Source organism: Corvus brachyrhynchos, unplaced genomic scaffold, assembly GCF_000691975.1.
Source record: "Corvus brachyrhynchos isolate BGI_N302 unplaced genomic scaffold, ASM69197v1 scaffold68, whole genome shotgun sequence".
Lineage (NCBI taxonomy): Eukaryota > Metazoa > Chordata > Aves > Passeriformes > Corvidae > Corvus > Corvus brachyrhynchos.
Window position 1 is genome coordinate 3,465,487 of NW_008240039.1, and position 19,017 is coordinate 3,484,503.

General features: G+C 47.1%; 2 protein-coding genes across 2 annotated transcripts; one reads left to right on the plus strand and one right to left on the minus strand.

Moving 5' to 3' along the window:
- The first annotated feature begins 133 nt into the window (after positions 1 to 133).
- Positions 134 to 3,477, plus strand: TPRG1L (tumor protein p63 regulated 1 like). Its single transcript, XM_008641247.1, has 4 exons — positions 134 to 177; positions 496 to 672; positions 1,250 to 1,403; positions 2,134 to 3,477. The coding sequence occupies exons 1-4, from the start codon at positions 134 to 136 to the stop codon at positions 2,326 to 2,328; spliced, it is 570 nt and encodes a 189-aa protein (XP_008639469.1). The 3' UTR covers positions 2,329 to 3,477.
- A 399-nt stretch (positions 3,478 to 3,876) lies between these two features.
- WRAP73 (WD repeat containing, antisense to TP73) lies at positions 3,877 to 18,192 on the minus strand (the record flags this gene model as incomplete). The annotated part of the gene is made up of 11 exons (XM_017743985.1): positions 3,877 to 4,342; positions 4,642 to 4,833; positions 5,550 to 5,675; positions 6,146 to 6,251; positions 7,532 to 7,609; positions 7,696 to 7,830; positions 8,367 to 8,453; positions 9,239 to 9,342; positions 10,131 to 10,203; positions 17,277 to 17,393; positions 17,941 to 18,192. Coding segments are annotated over 11 exons (1,380 nt in total), but the record flags the coding sequence as incomplete, so codon positions are not given.
- Between the last annotated feature and the right edge of the window lie 825 nt (positions 18,193 to 19,017).

Sequence of the window (19,017 nt, forward strand, 5' to 3'; positions counted from 1 at the left end):
GGCGGGCGCTCGGGACGGGGGGAGAGGAGAGCCAGAGCAGCCTCGGCCCCGCGGGCTTGGGCCAGAGCCGCACATCGCACAGCGCTTTTCTCTATTAAAGCTGGTGAATATTAACGCGCGCGCAAGGCCCGGAATGGCCCAGGCTGGCTGCAGCCATCGTTACTTCATTATTTCTGTGTAACCCAGCCCTCCAGATCCAGACCGACACTTCCCAGTTAACCCCTTACGAAATGCAGTCCCACAGACAACCTACTCCTGCGGTAAAGCACGGACGTAGCTTTAACAAACTGACTCCAAGGCACGAGTGTGCAGCGAGGCACAGACCCTCAACCCTGCACTGGCCCTGCTGCTGCAAAGCAAAGGCTGTAACAGAAAATACAGCAGCACTAGGACTTCAGATTTGTTCTCCTCAGCAACTCTCCCGTCTGCCAAGCTGTTGAGTGTTTCTAGCCAGGAGTCAAAACCATTTAACGCTCAGTTGTGTTCTCTCCACAGAATCGATCACTGGAACAATGAGAAGGAGCGCCTTGTCCTCATCACAGACTGGTCCCTCCTGGTCTGCAAGTACAACTTCATCAGCCTGCAGTGCCAGCATGTGACGAGGATTGCCCTCAGCGCCGTGGACACCATCTCCGTGGGGGAGTTTGAGTTCCCACCCAAATCTCTGAACAAGTAAGCTGCCACAGCCACATGTAAGTCTTACATGGTTATTGGGAACAGTTTGAGCTGTCAGCCTAACCACTGGAAAGGTCTGAGAATTCTTCCTTTTGCTTGCTTAACTTTGCAAACGATTCCTGAAGCTGCACTGGAAGACCTCAGAGTAGCTGCTGGCTTGCTGGGATGGTCAGTAGCTGCAGTAAGAGGGAGTTGCTCAAGGACTTTCAAGATAAGATGAGTAGATTAGGGAGCAGAAGCTCATCACCATTACATAATGCAGTAAGAAGCAGTAATACCACCTTAGCATGACTAGAAAGCTGTGAATGTCAGGTCCCCTGTACACAGGGACTGTCACAGGCTGTGAAGGATGGCCAGGGTGTCCCAGGAGCTTTACCTTCTTGCTCTCAGCTCCTAAGAATGTCCCTTTGCATGTTTCAGGGGCTGAATCCTTGCATTTCTTGTCTCCAGGAAAATTTACTATCACTTTTATCTCAGCTTCCAGTTTCAAGCAGGTCTTTTTCAGACAGAACATGTTTAGTTAATCTTGCCTCAAAGACTGGAAAGCCTTACCCTGTTCATTCTGCACTATCAGGAGGGAAGGTGTCGGTATCCGCATTCAGTGGGACAAGCAAAGCCGCGCCTCCTTCATCAACAGGTGGAACCCCTGGTCCACCAACATCCCCTACGTGACCTTCACCGAGCACCCCATGGCAGATGCTGACGAGAAGATCTCGTCCCTGTGCCGGGTAAGGAATGGCCTCTGCTGCTCCAGGCAGCACTGAGCTCCTAGGGTGGACATAACTTAGATTATTTTGAAGCAATACCTCAGTTAATCAAACAAAATCAGTTATATCAGAGGTAGAACTTAGAGCTGGGAGCTCCATCTCCCCAGTCTCCAAATTTTGACTTGCATGGTGGCCCCAGTGCCCACTTTATGCCAGCCACCCATAACTGGCTGAAACACGAAGGAGGCCAAAACCTCCAAAGGTGCAGAGTCCTGTAAAACCCAAAAGCATATGGATCTTGGGCTATTCGTGCTCTTACTTACCTGACAGGCTGATGGACTTTTCATCTAGGGCTGCCAGCTAATTAACAGCTGGTTTAATTGCTCACTGAAAACCTTCACCGAGGTGGTTCTCAATTCTTGTTGCAAGAAGTGCTTCCCTCTGAAGGTTTTCCTAAAATTAGAACGCTATTAAGTGTAACACATCAGTGATCAGGGCAGAACCACAGTCAGAAATAAACACGTGGTCACTGACACATCTTTACCCATCCAGCCCCTGTGTAAGTCACACACCAGCAGTGTCCCGTGTGAAATTAACTGAATCATTGAGGTTAAACATCAGAATGTGACTATCACAGCACACACAGCCCTGACAGCTACAGCTTTAGTGCTAATCCTTCACCATTCCCTACCAGCAGCTGCGTAACAGTTTGTAAAACAATGCAAAAGCAAGGTGATTTCTTTTCTTTCAGCTGGAAAACTTTCAAACACAGCTGATCCAGGCTGTGAAGAAAGCCCACAAGGAGGGCCCAGTGCCAGGAAGCACTAATGGGGTGTTGGTGCTGGAGCGGCCCATCCTCATCGAGACCTACCTGGGACTGATGTCCTTCATCAACAACGAGGCCAAGCTGGGATACTCCATGACAAGAGGCAAAATTGGATTTTAAACCCCCTTGCGTGTCATCTGTTCAAGGGCAAGTGAGTTGGTGGTGGTGCCCTGGGGAGAGGGTGCTGAGGGGCAGAGCACGTGATAAAGCAGAGTTGTCAGGGGAAGGGAAGGGGGTGGTTGTAGGGCAGTTCCCAGCTTGTTTGGGGAATGCACAGGCTGGATTTGAAGCAGACACAGGGTGGTGTCAGTCTTGTACTGTGCACCTGATTTACAGCCCTCACTGGTCCTTACACAGGATGAATGAGCAGTGGTGTGTTCCGTGTCCCAGTGCCTGTTCTTCCCAGTCCATGAAGTGCCATTGGAACCTGCTAAAACCCCCAGTGCAGAGCAGAACCTTTGTGCCACGGTCCTGCTGTATCCCTGTGTACGGTGTCAAATCCTGTCGTGTGCTTGGGACTGCTTTGTGCTGTTTAGAGGAGCTGCTGTTCCAATCACCGTGATCTCAGTGCTCTGATTAATGCCTGTTAGGAATTTTCGAGGCTGTCAGTCAGTCTTTAACAGTATTTGCTGGCTTTTGCTAAAGCTGCACTGTCCCACCTGCTCAGCAGCAGTCTGTGAACTCAATATGCATTTATGAGCTTCTTGTAAAAACCCCTCTAAGAACCTACTGGAACTTCCTCTCTACTTCTGTTTCTTCGCTGCAGCCACAGAATAAAGACTGTTGTGAGAGAACGTTGCCAAAAGCCTCACAAACACATCTGCCTTCAAAGCTGTTCTTTGTAAAACTGAAAAGGAATTCTATTTTGGTTAGATTGATACTCTTAGCCATTTTTCTTAAACCTACTCTAGAAAACTTTCAGCACTGTGTGTCAGCCTTGGTTCATATATTCCTGCGCTGAACCTCTCATCCAGGGATGAAATTCAGAAGCAGCCCAAGAGATTACTGCTGAAATTGCTCAGGAGGTGACTCTAACAAGCTTTTTCCTTGTGCATGACCTTCTCTCCATGCCCTTTCAATCAGAGTGTTTATCTGCTGGATAAACACTGTGCTGCAGTGGTGGGGAGTTTTTCTGACCTTAATGTGGGTGTTTGTGAAACTCCTGTTGCAGACCATCCTGACTCCAGTTTTCCAAGCTTCTCCATGCATTTTCTAAGTGATCTGTTCACTTTTCATTAACCTTGCAGTAAAGTTAAATTTCAACTCTTATTTGGTCTTTGTTCTTCATTTTCTGGAGACTGAGGCTGTGAAATTAAGTAGCAGAAGAAAAAACATCCAGTAAATTCCTAAACAAGAGGCTCCCTCCTTGGAAAGACACAGGGGAGAGAACAAGGAAGGATATCCAACTGGCCCTTCCCTGCCAAACCATCCACTCCCATTTGGCACCAGAGTTGGGACAAAAACTCCCATTTCAGTTACCTGAAGTGTCCTGAAATGTCAGTTGCGATCCCTCTGGTAAAGATTCCATGTACCAAATCCATGGTGGCCCAGGCACAGTTACTGTCACCCAAAATTACTTGTGTGCAAGCAACAGTTTCCTTGTGCTAGGATAAATCACTACATCATCACATCACTGATCACACTGAAACAGACTTCCAAGTGCAGAGGTGCAGGTTTATAGTTTGTAACTATCAAAATATTTATTGGAGATTAGAAAATTTAAATAATAGCTATACATTATATACACACAGAGCTACAGTCTTAGAAAATAAGAGTTCAGAGTTGAAAAAGAGATGTTCAACTCCATCAATACTCAGGTTTTCTTGCAACAGAGGCTCGTTCCCTACGTTTCACTTGCTACATCACTTCATTCAAATGCAGTCACAGTATTTCACACACTGAGCTTGGAGCTCCTTCAAATAAATAACTTATAAATACAAACACTTCAGACTGGGCAACAGCTTTTGACTCCTTTCCTCTTTCTTCCTCAGACTTGGGAGCACTTTTAATGCATTTTAGTTCTTTTATTTTACCTCTTCTCTTTCCAAGTAACACACACAGAAGTTGTCCTTACTCAGGAGAACCATGGAGTCCCCACTGGAATGCCAGGAGAGAGACACAATCTGGAAGTCACCTGCGGGAAGAAATCAGAGTGTGTCAGCAAGGAGCTGGCAGCCCGTCCTCCTGCCAGAGACAAAGGCAGCTGGAATCAGCCACACAAATCCCTGCTGGCCCCATGCTGCCCTTGAGACATTTGCTGTGTCTCCTTAGGAACTCCTCTTTTTCCAAGGGTGAAAACAGCCATTTTTAAGCAGCTCCAAGAACACACCTGCGCTATTTTCCATGACAACACTCAGATCAATTTATAAATGGAATAACATTTTGTCACTGAGCAGTTGCTGAGAGGCTGTGGCAGCTGCTGCAGGGCCTCACCTTCCCCAGGCACCTGCACGACCATGCAGCCAGCTGGGGACCACAGGTACACTCTGCTGGTGCCTGTGCACACGGCCAGGCGGGGCTGGCAGGGATCCCACTGGAAACACTGGATCGTGCACAGCTGCTCCAACACCACCGACAGCTTCAGCTTCCGGATGTCCCAGATCCACACGGCGTTGGGAATGTTGTCTGGAGAGGAAGCAGCAATCGTGTGATAGCGGAAGGATAAAAGGATCACGCTTGGTTTTTCTAAATGCACAGTAACAAACAGAATTCATACAACACAAACCTTTAGGTACACCCCGGGGTTACCACCACTTGAGTTTTGCCAAGCAGAGCCTTCAGGAAATAGTCAGCCTTGGAAATATTGCAAAGAAAGGTAAAAGTGACCTAGTCCATCTCCCAGTCCTTCCCTGGCTTTTATCAAATTAGTCTGTCTGATGGGTTTTGCACCTGACCCAGAGCTTTGGCATCCAGGAATGAACAGCCCCTCAGGACCATCAAAGGGAAAAATGGAACATTAATTCCATGACTTTCACTATTCAGAATTCCTCTTGCTATAGGTTGTGCAGCGTTCTGCCTTTCAAGAGACCCAGGCTCTAAGTGGGAAGATTTGTTTCATTACAGTGAGCTCACATAAACTTGAAGAAACATAAAACCCCACTATTTTCATTAAATACAGAGCCAAGGCTGAGTTCATGCCCTGATCAGCAGTTCTGGCAGCTCACAACAGTTAACACACACTAGAAGACAGGCTGGGATTCCTCTGTAGTTACATCTCTCAACAGAGCTGATTTTACAGGGCCATACTTTGCTCTTTTTATAGAGCAAAGGATCATTTCTGCTAAGGAAACCCCCCACATGCCACATGGTTTCCCCTCTAAGGCAGGGCAGTCGGAACTTACCATTTTTGGTTGCCAGGAAACAGTTATCTGCGCTGAAGGCCAACATCCCAACTCCCACTTTGGGATTTGCCCTGTCAGCAACTGGTTTGACATACTGTAAAGAAACTGGCACCTGGGAAATGTCATCTGGAACGGGAAATGAAAGTATTTCACTAAGTGAGCCTGGAAGGACAATGCATTTACATCCAACTGTTAAAACCTCTCATCTCTCAAGTGATAGGACCAAATTTTACTCTTCTTCAAGATGTTCCAATCAAAATTGCAATTGCTTTAAGATATCACATCTTCACACAGGCACCCTACTACTATTCCTGCCCTCCTACAGAAAAGGAAAGGCTGGTGATTCAGGAAAGACTGAGATTAAATCAGGAAAATGAGGAGAGATGAATTTTTCTACTACCTTTTAACTAATATTTCTAACAGTGTTAACCAGAGGTGATTTACAGTGCCACAAACACTGCTTCTGATTTTTACTGCCCTTGAGAACATCCAGAGGATCTGTTCCACCATCCAAGGGGCAGAGGTCATCTACAATGTTTATTTAAAGATTTCCCAAGGCAAACTCAAGTGTCTGGTTTGAGTAAACTTTGGCTTACATTTACTCTTTGTGCTGAAGAGAGAACTAGCCAATTCTCTTGTTGGAGGGAAAGAAAGTCTCTCTGTGTCAACAGTTGGGGATTTCTCCACTTCTTTATACACAATCTACAAAGAAACAAGTGAGAGCTCTACAGAAGGGCCTCGGAGAGTTTGAACATGGGCTGTTACCAAATACCCACATCCCACTGACTCATTTGCACATTTATTACATCTCAGCATCCCCTGGTTCATCAACAGAGGAAAGGGCTTCAGCAGGCAGGTATGGAATCCAGTATTCCCAGTGAATCGTGGGCCACGTGGAACCTTGATCAGGAAAAACACTCCTGTGACAAATACACAAACCTTAAAGTCTACAAACAGTAAGTCTGAGGGAGTGCACCTCGTTCAGTATTTCTGACAGCAAAATAAATCATCCCCATTACAGTGGGAACATGAATCTCATTTTTGCAACCAAAAATCTTTAATCTGATTCTGTCACAAATAAAGTGCAGCACTGCAGAAGGAAAATAGCAAAAATATTTTAGTGTGCCTGCAACATATTCCCAAACACAAGCACCAGGACAAAACACAGCAACTGCAATTCCTGTCTGTGTAGTGGAGATTAACAGAGCTATTTCCATTTGTTTTCCATGACATATTTTACACCTAACTGGAAGTTAAGGCATTATTCAGCCGTGAGAAGCTTTGCTGAGGTGCTTTAATGGCTCGTGCCTTGCTTCTGGTTAAGAGGCAGAGTCATGTGAATATTGCAAGCTTACAATCCACATACAAACTCTTCCAGGAGGTCTGTGCAGTCCCTCTATACCGTTCTTGTTACCTCCAGGGATGAGATCAGCTCAGGGTTTTGGGAACAGCAGCTCTGCACCTGCTGCCAACAGCCCAGAATCCGTCAGGCCTTGCAGGTACAGGTACAAAGGATTAAAATCAATGCTGACAGATGTTCCAGGAAATGCCCTTTAGGTGAGCTGGATGAGCCTGTCCACACAGGATGGAAAATCTGAACACAATCCAGTTCCAGCACTGTTTAAAGTCAGGAATTGTACAAGGCTGGGACAAATCTCTCCTGTTCAGTTTTCCAGTTTGCTGCTGGCTGCACACCCAAACCTGTAATGCAGCCACCACCTACACAAAAAATACACTGGCACGTGACAGGAGCATCTGAGAATCTATTACTGCTCAAGAGAGATGAACACAGACATACTCCATCAAATTTGAAAGGATTCCCACATTTTTCTTACATTCCGAGGTTGCCATGCAATTTCCCAAGACCTAGTGGGGAAAAAGCAAAGTCCCCAGAATCAAATGGATTCATCAGGATGTTTCAGATACAAACAGCAGCACCTGAGCTCTGCTAAGGACTCCATGGATTTGGGATCCACACTTACAGTCTTTTTGCTGGCAATGGTTGCTGGATGGTCAAGCTCCGTGATCTTCTTCCACGTCACGTGGTTCAGGATACGCACCTGGCTCAGGAAGCGTGGCAAGGGGAGACTGTTAGGACAAAGTTCTCAAAATGGTTTAGATAAAAGAGGTAGGAAACACTTCTCACCTTTTCATCAAAGCTGCCAATGGCCAGGAACTGGCTGCTGGGACTCCAGGCGATTGATTTGACACCCAGGGGCCACTCGTAGGCGCAGAAGGAGGAGAGCAGCCGCCCATCGAGGGAGTACAGCAGGACCTTGTACTGAAACACAGACAGAGCCACTCTAAAAGCCAGCAAAGGTGTTAAAAACCACAGGCAGGCAAATCATCCCTGCCAAACACTGCCTGTTCAACATGCAGCAAGTTCAATTCAAAGGTACCAATGGTTATCTATGAGTTAAGAGGCTTCGTTGCTCTCTTTTTGGATGAGTACTTTCATTAACTGTAAAATCACTGTGCAATGCAATGCCAGTAAAGCTGTAAAAGACTCTTAATTCTTCCAATGTTCTTCTTCCATTATTCTTTCATTATTTCAAAAGCAGGTTCTGCAATGTTCACTTTTTTTTTTTTTTGCAAGTAGAAATAATTTGCTGTCATTAAAGATTTACAGAACAGTGACATCCACTTGCAAGGACACCCATCCCCAATACAAGTGTTATATTTAACAAAAGCTGGACCCACAACCTTCTATGTCCAAAAGAAACTTTTTAAACACTAATTATTTTAGTCACTGCTTTATACATGATGGCCAAAGACCAGCTTGAACTCTCCATGAAAATAATCTGCTTTTCCTCCTACCTCCAGGCACGTGTCCCACGCTGCCAGCACACAGCCATTGGGAGCCCACTCAATCCCAGACAGATCCTGGGTTTCAGTGTCAAAATGCTGCTCACAAAAGAGAAACCACAAAACCATCTGAAATATGTCAAGGAATCCTAAGCTAACAGAATGCTCACTTTTAACCTTTCGAGGGCTACCACAAACACAAAAGAGCTTTTTGTGTGCCAGAGTAGCAACAGAAATATTTCCTCCTGTAATACATGCTGCATTCAGTGGATCTTTGATCCCCTTTACAGAAAAGCCAAAAGTTTCTATACCTTCAAATGAACAGCATTTCATAAGAAAATTAAATTAGTTACACTGAATCAGTCAAAAACCCAGGAAGCCTAATTCCTTGTCTCAAAGCCTAGTAGAGGATCACAGAATCCCAGAATGATTTGGGTTAGAAGGGACCTTAAAGATCATCTTGTCCCATGGGCAGGGACACCTTCCACTAGATCGGGCTGCTCCAAGCCCTGTCCAACCTGGCCTTAGACACTTCCAGGGATCCAGGGGCCTCCACAGCTTCCACTACAAGGTTCATTAGGAAAGAGCTCAGGAACACAACAAACATGTAGTGGTGTTTCCCAGATTTTCTCTCAGCTTCTGGTGAGACTCAGAATTTCCAAATTAGAGGTGACACAAGATACAGACAAGTTCTTAGTGAGGTTTAATTGCTCAGATCCAGCCCGTGGCCAATGCCACCCTCCATGGCCTGATCCCATGTGTGAACAGTTTATATCACATACCCCGAGTACCAAGCACTTGCTTCTCTCACTGTCACTAATGGAGTAGTGTGCAATATGTGCATGTAAACCCCCCAGCAGAGTGGGAGGAGAGGCAGAGCTTACCCTGAGGAGCTGCCAGTTGTTGCACACGAAGATGCTGATGAAATCCTTGCAGTCACGTCGCTCTGCCACGGCCATGTAGCGCCCGTCCTTGGTGAAAACCACCCCTGCCATGGGACAGATTAATTAAAACTGGCTTAAATAGAAGTCAGACAACAAGGCAGAAGAGCTGATGAGTCTTCAGCGAGGAACAGTTACTCCCATTTCAAAGCAGAAATAAAAGAGGAGACAATTTTTTCACAGACGGTCGCATTAATCAAGGCAAAGCACAGTGTTACTGATTCATGGTGTCAGCAATTTTTAAGCTTGGAATGTACAATTTCTCAGGATGCAGAGCTCCAGCGTGCTTCAAAACACATCTAACCACTGACAGTTGTTATAGAAACCCAACAGATTTCAAATAACCACTTCATTTAGCCTGGCTAAGTGGATCAGTTATGCAACAATCGGGTCTCCACCAACTCCCAGGCGTTGCTCCCCATCCACTTGGATTTTGCATGGAACACATAATTGTCTTTGTCATCTGTGGGATACAAGCCTTGGGCAGCAACCTGCTCACCACAGCCATGTGGTCTGACAGCCCTGACACAAGCTTCCCTTTCCAACCTTCCCATGTGCAGAAGATGATAAAAGTCACTTTGGATTAATGTTTTTCATCACGAGCACATCCAGCATAATTTAATGTCTTAAAGGATCCCTCAAAAGCAAACACAACACAGATGCACGTGGATCAGCTGGAATCCTTCACTCAGAGACCACAACCTGGCTGCAGGTGCTGCTCAGAAGGGACGGGAGCAGCCCCTGTTCCCAAACATGGCGTTTGTCACTACATTAAATTCGCTTTCCCTTTCTGCCGCATTAAAGGATCATTCCCAGGTGGATGTGTGACACTTACCTTGCTGGCACGCTTTGGGGTACTTGATGTAAGACACAGACTTGGTGCACAAGGACCACACCGTGATTCGCAGCTGGCGGAGAGACAGGGAACAGTTTTAGTTATTTTTGTAGATTAAAAATAAAAGAATTAATAGGAAAACATCAACCTAATTCAGCAACACTAAGTGGATCAATTAACCTTCTGTGATTAATTAATTCTGCAGCTATTTTGGATAACACAATGCCCTGGGAAGCAACTATGAGGAATTGTCTCCCAGTTTCTGGCAGTTAGCAGGGAATTTACCCCAAGCTTAAATGGGTACTCTAGATGGGGATACAAAATTCAAACCACTGATATGGAGAAAAGCTCTTCACGAATACTGAATTTCCTGACATTAGCACAAATGTGTCTTCCCAATCTATTGCCCAGAGTCACTTTGCAGTTGGAAAAACGCATTTCATCACAGAATCTGGAGGAGAGATGGGGAGTTTCCTGCCCTTACGAACGGATGACAAGTTACAGCCACTTTAGAACTTTGTATCCCTTGGGAAAAGGCTACCACGTGTGAAAATTGAGCTGTATTTTTCAACATTTAGTCACCCTCAGCTTTGATGGCTGATTTGTGTTTTGCTCTTCCCTCCTCAGCCACACACAAGGAGGCACCGTTACAGAATTACTGAAAAATTCGAAGACACCCAAAACCTGCTAATGCAAAGCATTGCTTTACACTGCTGTTTGGGGGATTTCTGGAGAACTGTGCTTCCACAAGCACCAAGAGCTGCAGAGAGGGCAGGCAGCTGCAGACCCAGCCTCCCCACAGCTCCCCAAGGTCACAGCTGCACTCCAGGCCCTGCCTCGCCATCTGCACATTACCCAATTAAAAACAAATACTCCCTCTCCCGTAGCAACGGCAGCCCCAGACACATGGGCATTCACCAGCATGGCACGTGAACCTTTGCATTTGGAGCTGGAGCAAGGAATGCTTCCAGGGACAGGTTTTTAACTTGTGTTCTCCTGCATTTTACTGCACCAAGGAAGAGCTACAGGTAGAACTTTTTGCAGTGAAGCACCTCCATCACGAAGCTGCCTTTCCCTGAACCACTGAACGCCAAAATTAATTCTGATCCATTATGTAAAACACCAGCACCGTCTCCGTTTCCTCCTCCTCCCAAATCCCACACAGCCCAGCAGCATCCCAGCAGTCTTGGGAGGAAGGTTCTGCTACACCTTTTTGCAGGTTAGTCCTCAACACACCTTTTCCTTCCTTGAAGTACCTGGCACTGTTCAGTGGTGACAAAGGATCCTGAGGGAGCACCCTATGGATCTGCTTTACTGGTAACACTGCAGGCTGTGTTGCAACAGAACCTGAATGTTTTTTTATTGCTGACATGATCAGTTTTGGTGGGAAGCACAATTCCAGGGATTTACAGGGTTCAAACCAAGCCTCAGAATCCCAATAAATGCTGCCTCCCCATCAGAGATCCGTGGAGTCCCAGAACAGTCCCTTCTGCCTTACACGTCAGACAAACTTCTGAGATTTGAGGAAACAACACAGAAATTTTTTTTCCATGGAATCATAGAATGATTTGGGCTGGAAGGGACCTTAAAGCTCATCTTGCCCCACCCCCTGCCATGGACACAGACACCTTCTAGTAGACCAGGTTGCTCCAAGCCCTGTCCAACCCCACTGGGAAGTATTTCTTGCCAGTATCTCACCTAACTCTAACCTCTGTCAGTGTGAAGCCATTCCCCTTTGTCCTGTCACTCCAGGCCCTTGGAAATAGGGGCCCCTCTCCATCTTTCCTGTAAGTTCCCTTCAGGCACTGGAAGGCCACAATTAGGTCGCCCCAGAACCTTCTCTTCTCCAGGCTGGACAGTCCCAACTCTCTCAGCCTTTCCTCCCAGCAGAGCTGCTCCATCCCTCTGATCTTGGTGCCTCCTCTGGACTCTCTCCAGCAGCTCCATGTCCTTCCTATGCTGGGACCCCAGAGCTGGAGGCAGCTCTGCAGGTGGGGCCTCACCTGAGCGGGGCAGAGGGGCAGAACCTCCTCCTCTAAGTTTAGCAGCTCCTGGAGGAATCCACAAGATGAACAACAAAAATCAACTTTTATCCCTGGGCCTGCTCACTTCCGGCCACCCAAACCCAGCGTTGTCAGTCTGCTCCTCAGGCAAGATTTACTTTAAAAATACCAACACGATGCCTCCACACATTCTTCTGCAGCAACTGCAGCACTGAAATGCTGCTGGGGACTATTAATTGCAGCCCTAAATGCACTGGCTGCCCTGCCTCCCTTAAGCAAAACACACAGCACACATTCTCCAGCCACTTAATACAAGCTTAGCAGCTGCAGGCTTCGAATGCTGAGGGCTGGATCATCATTTTTCCTGACAAAGGCATCTTAAGTGCTGCTGCTCAGCCTCATGAACAGCTCCCCTGGCCTGCTGGGCATCACACACACTTCCATCCTGGACCACACTGGCTGCTTCAAGCCTCAGGAGGCAAAACCTTGCTGCTCATGTTGAGCTCAGGTGCACAGGAAGAGGAAAATCTCTGTAGATGAGAAACACCACTGAGTTCCCACTGTCACCTCTGCCCTGCCCGAGGCTCAGCCAAAGAAAAGGCAAGGCCACCTTTGTTTTGAAATATTTCTGCATCCATCTCTGCTCCGTCAGGGAGCCACAGAGTCATGTAGGATGGGAAAGCCCTCAAAGACCACAGAGTCCAACTACTTCCCCAGCACTGCCAAGGCCACCCGTAGACCACGTCCTCAAGCACCACATCTAAATGTCTTTTAAATCCCTCAAGGGATGTTGACTCCATCCCTCCCCTGAGGGGCCTGTCCCAATGCTTGACAACCCTTTCCATGAAGAAATTTTTCCTAATATCCAATCTAAACCTCCATTTGCTGTAAAGACAGAAGCTTCTCCAAAAGGGTCAAGCTTTATAACTCCTCAGAGAGGACAATAATGGTTTCCCTGTTCTTCACTACTGAGCACACGCTCCTGGCACCAGATATTTGGGTGCCATCACACCCTGATATTGCTGGGGGGGCACTGCCCTGCCCTGCATGCCCAAGAACATGGACACCAAACTGCCCCAGTGCCTCTGCAGCACTGGGGAGAGCCCAGAGAGCACAGCCAGCACACGTTTCATGGCACAGTCACACACACAAAAATACACCTGCAAAAACCCAGACTACAACTAAACCAGATGCCTCTAAGTGTCTGATAAGCAAAGCCCTCATCTTCACTCCATCTATCAGCCTTTAACATCTAGTAAGATCACAGAATCACCGCATGGTTTGGGTTGGAAAGGCCCTTAAAGATCATCTTGTTTCAAATCCTCTATTCACAGAACCACTGAGGTTGGAAAAGACCAGCAGGATCACTGAGTCCAGTCCAAGCTGTGCCTGATCCCCACCTTGTCACTCAGCACTGAGTGCCACCTCCAGGGATGGGGACTCCACCACCTCCCTGGGCAGCGCCTTCCAATGCCTGACCACCTTTTCCATGAAAAAATTCCTCCTGGTGTCCAACCTGACCCTTCCCTGGCACAGCTTGGCGCCATCCTGGCGCTTTTTGTCTGTTCAACTCCGCTCTCTCCAGCAAGGGCTGGAGGCTCAGAGGGAAGCACACAGATACACTCCATAACTCCATTGTAACTTCTCACCCAGCTCACACAACCTGATGGTTCAGCCTAGTGCTAGGAACAGGCAAAACCAAATCATTTTGATTCCTGAAAGTAGAATCCTTTCCTGTTGTTCCATTTGTGCCCACTCAGACATTCCTACAAACTGAGAAACTCACATTACGTGCTTAATGTGTGGATTTCACACCCCCTTCCCTTAATATTGTGTTTACAACTCAATTGTAACAGAAAGGGAAAATCCTCATATTCCCACCTGGAACATTCCACAGTCTCGTTTACGTTGCCAACATAAATGAGATGAAGAAGATTAGAAGGATTGTGTCACAGCTTGCAGACAGGATCAGGAGCAACAGAAACACCAAACACAGAGGGTGAAAAAAGAAACCAAACGCTTCAAAAATGACAGGAAATTTCCATTGCTGCTCGTTGCCTTTCTCAGGGAATTCATGGAGAAGGGACAATTGCTTTTATAGCAGGAGAACAGCCCATGGTCAGATAAGTTGCAGCAAGCCATTCTCCACTGCTCCTTTTGGGGGATACTTTCTCTTCAGCATAGATGACTCCATTGAGTGGAGTTGTCAAACTCAAATCCTCATGATAATGGTGTCTGAGAAGTTTTCAGCTGTTGTTTTGCAGTGGAAAAACAAACCAAAAGCAGAAGCATTTTTAAAATAGCCTGAAAACAGCTGAGAAATAAAAAGTATTTAGATGGTAACGTGATAAACAGTCTCCAGCGCCGGGCCCAGGACCACGACTCGATGTTGACAGCTCCAGGCAGGTGTAGGACTGGTGATTTTCAGCAGACAAAAACACACTTTTAAACAACCTACAGCTCAAATGACTGTCAACTCTTGTCCCAGACTTGACTGGGTCACTTGGTCCCCTTACATAGCAGTGTCTGTCAGCACTGGATTTCAGAAGATTATTCGGAGCACATTCCTCGCCAGGAAGCAATTTTCAGCCGATGCAGCCACGCACAGTTACTAAGGATTAGCTGGGATACACACACAGAAACACACACTTCTCCCTGCTGTGGAGTTCCAAAGAAGCTCCTTAATGCTTAAGGACCTGACATGGAATGAGACAAAGTACAAAGTATGTCGTTTGTAAGCACAGCTCTTCAGAGAAACACTCCAGAACATCTTCACACTATTTATCCCAAAACACGAGGATCATGAGGAAGCAGAGAATCACAGAATCCCAAGATGGCTTGGGTTGGAAGGGACCTTAAAGCTCATCTTATCCCACCCCCTGCCATGGGCAGGGACACCTTCCACTAGACCAGGCTGATCAAAGCCCTGTCCAACCTGGCTTTGAGCACTTCCAGGAATGTGAAGAGGATCCATTTGCTTTCCTTCAGATCTTTCACCTGCAGCTCTTGGTTAAGCTCTACCTGTGCCTGTAAATTCTGGTGGAATGATGGCACTGGAAGGAGTCACATTGGGTTCAACACCTTCCACAGGACACACTGATAACGCGGAACTGCCTTCCAGAGTGGATTTCAGCAGAGAAGGAACACTGATCACAAAGAAACCCTACAAATTAGCTGATGAATTCCAAGTGTCAGAGGATGGTGCCAGACTCCTTTTTTTGGTGCCAGTGACAGGACAAGGAGTAATGGCCATAAACTAAAACACAACAAGTTCCACTTCAACATGAAGAACTTCTTTCCATGGAGGGTGGCAGAGCACTGGAACAGCTGCCCAGGGAGGGTGTGGAGTCTCCCTCTCTGGAGACATTCCAAACCCACCTGGATGTGTCCCTGTGTCACCGGCTCCAGCTGACCCTGCCTTGGCAGGGGGTTTGGACTGAATGATCTCCAGAGGGCCCTCACAACCCCAACTATTCTGGGATTCTGTAATGATTTTTCTGAGGCACTGGTAAGTACAGACTGCTAGAAGGAAATTAGCACAACCATAACCTTTAAAAAACTCAGGGAATAAGGAAGTTCCTTGTGAGCTTTCAGTGGAGTTCACACATGAACCTGAAGAATTACGAGAACAACTGCTTACTTGGTGCTGTTTGAAAGCATCAAGCCACCAAAGCCCAGCTGAGCTGCCTGATAGGGAACCCCCAAACCCTCCAGGCAATTTCTGGATTTGATAACACACTGATATTAATTATCCCCAAAGCTTGTCCTGAGCACTGCCCACATCCATCCCCCCAGCCTGTGGATTTAGCAGGGAGGGAGTAAACACAGCTCCAACCGCGGCCCAGCCCTGGCAGCTGTCTGACAACAGCTAATTTAGCAACCTGTTTACAGCTGGAAAGGAAACTTATCCCAACACAGATGCCAACTTGGCAAAGGCTTAATGAAATCCTCTAAGGTCAAACCGAGTTCTGTTGGGAGGCAATAAATCCTCGCTGGTCCACCCCCACACGCACGTGCCACAAGATCCTTTCTGGGAGCCTCACACAGCCCCAGCCTGCAGTTCTGACTCCTCCGCTGCTGCCTGACCAGCAGGGATGGCTCTGCTGCCTCCAGGCTGGAATTCTGGGCTTGTTTTTAATTTTTATTGCCACTATCAGGGCAATTCACACCTGGGAAAACCAAGGCCTAAACTCATGGCTCCTACCTAAAAGGGCGAGGAAGGGGGGTCTGCAAACACACACACACACACACAGGGCAGAGTCCGCATCTGTATCCCACTGACACTGGGATTTGCCCAAAAAAAGGGGGAATCTTGCATTGCAGCATGAGAATTCTGTGCTAGCCAGTGTTATGGCACAAGAGCCTGCCACCCAAAACCCACCCACAGGTTTGGAAAGAGTAAACACAAAGAGGAAGTGTCTCACATGCAGTTCTTGGCTGTTTTCTGACCCTTCATTATTGTACTGAATAACAGGAATCATCAGCTCTAATCCAAGGGTGGAAGAGTCAGAAATCACAGGTCTTCCAACAAACCCACCATCCACAAACCAATTTGGATTCTACATGAGTCTGTGTTCCCCAATACGGGTCTTAATAAGCACTTAGAGGTGTTTTAATTTTAATTTTACAAGCGGTTCCATCAGCAGTCTGGCTCCTATGTGTCAAATCAAACAATTGGGAAAATATTTCCAGGATCTGGATCTAAATCTCATCTCATAGGTCAATAAACCTAAGCCTGTATGTTTTAATTTAAAATCACTCTGAAATGTTTATGGTTTGGGTTTTTTTAACTAGAAATCCTGAGCTTTTCTCACTGTGAAAGCAATATATTGGATTTCTAAAACTGCTTTGTTGAATGCCATCAAAATATCAAAATCAAAAACACCAAGACATGTTCTCAAACATAATTTCACCTTCAAATTTAAGTGTTCATTTTCTATCTTATCACCAGAAGCAAGAGGACAAAGTGCTAGCAGAATAACAAACACCTAACCTGGAGTTAACCTGAGTTACACACAGGAATACAGAGCTGCATCCGTGCTCTCCACCACCGCTGCAGCTTTAAGGGTTGGGTTATTTTAGGAGGCAAAGGGCAGACAGCAACATCTGACACCGTGGGGAGCAACCCTGCCTCCACACTCACATGGAACTCGGTGGTGTTGAGGATGTGACGACCGTCCGGACTCCAGCATGAAGCCACCAATCCCGCGGAGCCCTCGTCGATCCTACAGTGCCAGGCCGGCTGCTCCAGGGACCAGACCTGGGGCAGGGAGCAACCAGACAGCGCAGGAAGCAACAGCTGACCCAAACCTCTGCTCAGGAGGACTCCCTGCAGCTGACAACAGGCTCCTGCATCCCACCCCAGGGAGCTCAGGGACACCCAACCGCCCGCAGCCATGAAGGACTGGCGCTGGATCCCGCTGCAAAAGTGAGTCCCACACCTCTGGGTGATAATGGAAATGGCAAATGATGTGCGGTTGTTTTTTTCTGAATATCCAACATTTAAACAGGCTTAGTCCGTTCAACAAGCTTGCATGCATTTACTCCCTACTGCAGTAAGAAACTGGTAAAATAATCTCCAATTCTGATCTGTTTTGCTAGGTATTTTTATCCTAAATATTCTTTTTCAAACTAAGATGTTTGTCATGGCTTTCAAAATCCTGGCATGCTGTGTTATGCTCGAACTGCGTTATCAATAACATCAGGTGCTTCAGCAAAGCCTCACGCTAGTGCTGGCTGTTAAGCTCTCACTCACATCACACCCCAATCCCAGCAGGGAACACGCCCTGTCCTGCTTTCATCCTCACCTGGACAATGCCTCGCTTGTACAAGGCACACAGGATGAACAGGGAGTCCGAGGACCACTCAAGGTACTGGATCTGATCCAGGCAGGTGTAGAGCTGGAGGAGCTGCAGGGAGCTCGCATCCCGAACCACCAACCGGTGCTGCACACATGAGGCCTGGGGGGAACAGGGACAGGGCTGAGGTGGGGCAGGATCCTGGATGGAGCACCGGCACTGCCCCTGCCAGGCTCGCTGCGATCCCAGGTTTAGTTCAGAGAGGATCAATATTGTGTTTTAGAGAAAAAATCCTCCCTGTCAGGGTGGTGAGCCACTGGCACAGGTTGCCCAGAGAAGCCGTGGCTGCCCCTGGGTCCCTGGAAGTGTCCAGGGCCAAGCTGGACGAGGCTTGGAGCAACCAGGGACAGTGGAAGGTGTCCCTGCCCATGGCAGGGGCTTTGAACTAGATGAGCTTTAAGGTTCCTTGCACGTCAAACCAGTTGGGGATTCTACAATTCTATTCAATATGCACTGAGCTCCACTGCAAACTACTGTGAGAACAGCTAACCCAGGGAAAAAGGGGGTTTTACAGTAATAAATAGAATCCTTGCTGATTCCATCACTGCTGGCTAAGTAACTCCAGTTTTCAAAAAATTACTTTCTGTCTTATAACTATTATTTTATTTCAGAGAATCCCAGGATGGTTTGGGTTGGGAGGGACCTAAAGTTCATCTAGTTCTACTCCCTGCCATGGGCAGAGACACCTTCCACCATCCCAGTTTGCTCCAAGCCCCAATGTCCAGCCTTGCCTGGGACACTGCCAGGGATCCCAGCTTCTCTGGGCACCCTGTGCCAGGGCCTGCCCATCCTCACAGGGAAGGATTTCTTCCCAATATCTCATCTAACCCTCTCCTCTGGCAGTTTGAAGCTATTCCCCCTTGTCCTGCTTCTCCAAACCGCTGTAAAAAGTCCCTCTCCATCTTTCCTGTAGGCTCCCTTCAGGTACTACTGAATTTAAAGTACTAATTCATCTAACTGATTAAGGTTAATTTAACCTAACTCACGTCTCCGGTATTGACCCTTATTGACCCAAAGCCTCTCTAC

Coding starts and splice junctions, on each gene's coding strand:
- TPRG1L (XM_008641247.1), top strand. CDS start 134: ATGGCCCAGGCTGGCTGCAGCCATCGTTACTTCATTATTTCTGT. Junction 673..1,249: donor CCACCCAAATCTCTGAACAA/GTAAGCTGCCAC, acceptor CTGCACTATCAG/GAGGGAAGGTGTCGGTATCC. Junction 1,404..2,133: donor AGATCTCGTCCCTGTGCCGG/GTAAGGAATGGC, acceptor CTTTTCTTTCAG/CTGGAAAACTTTCAAACACA.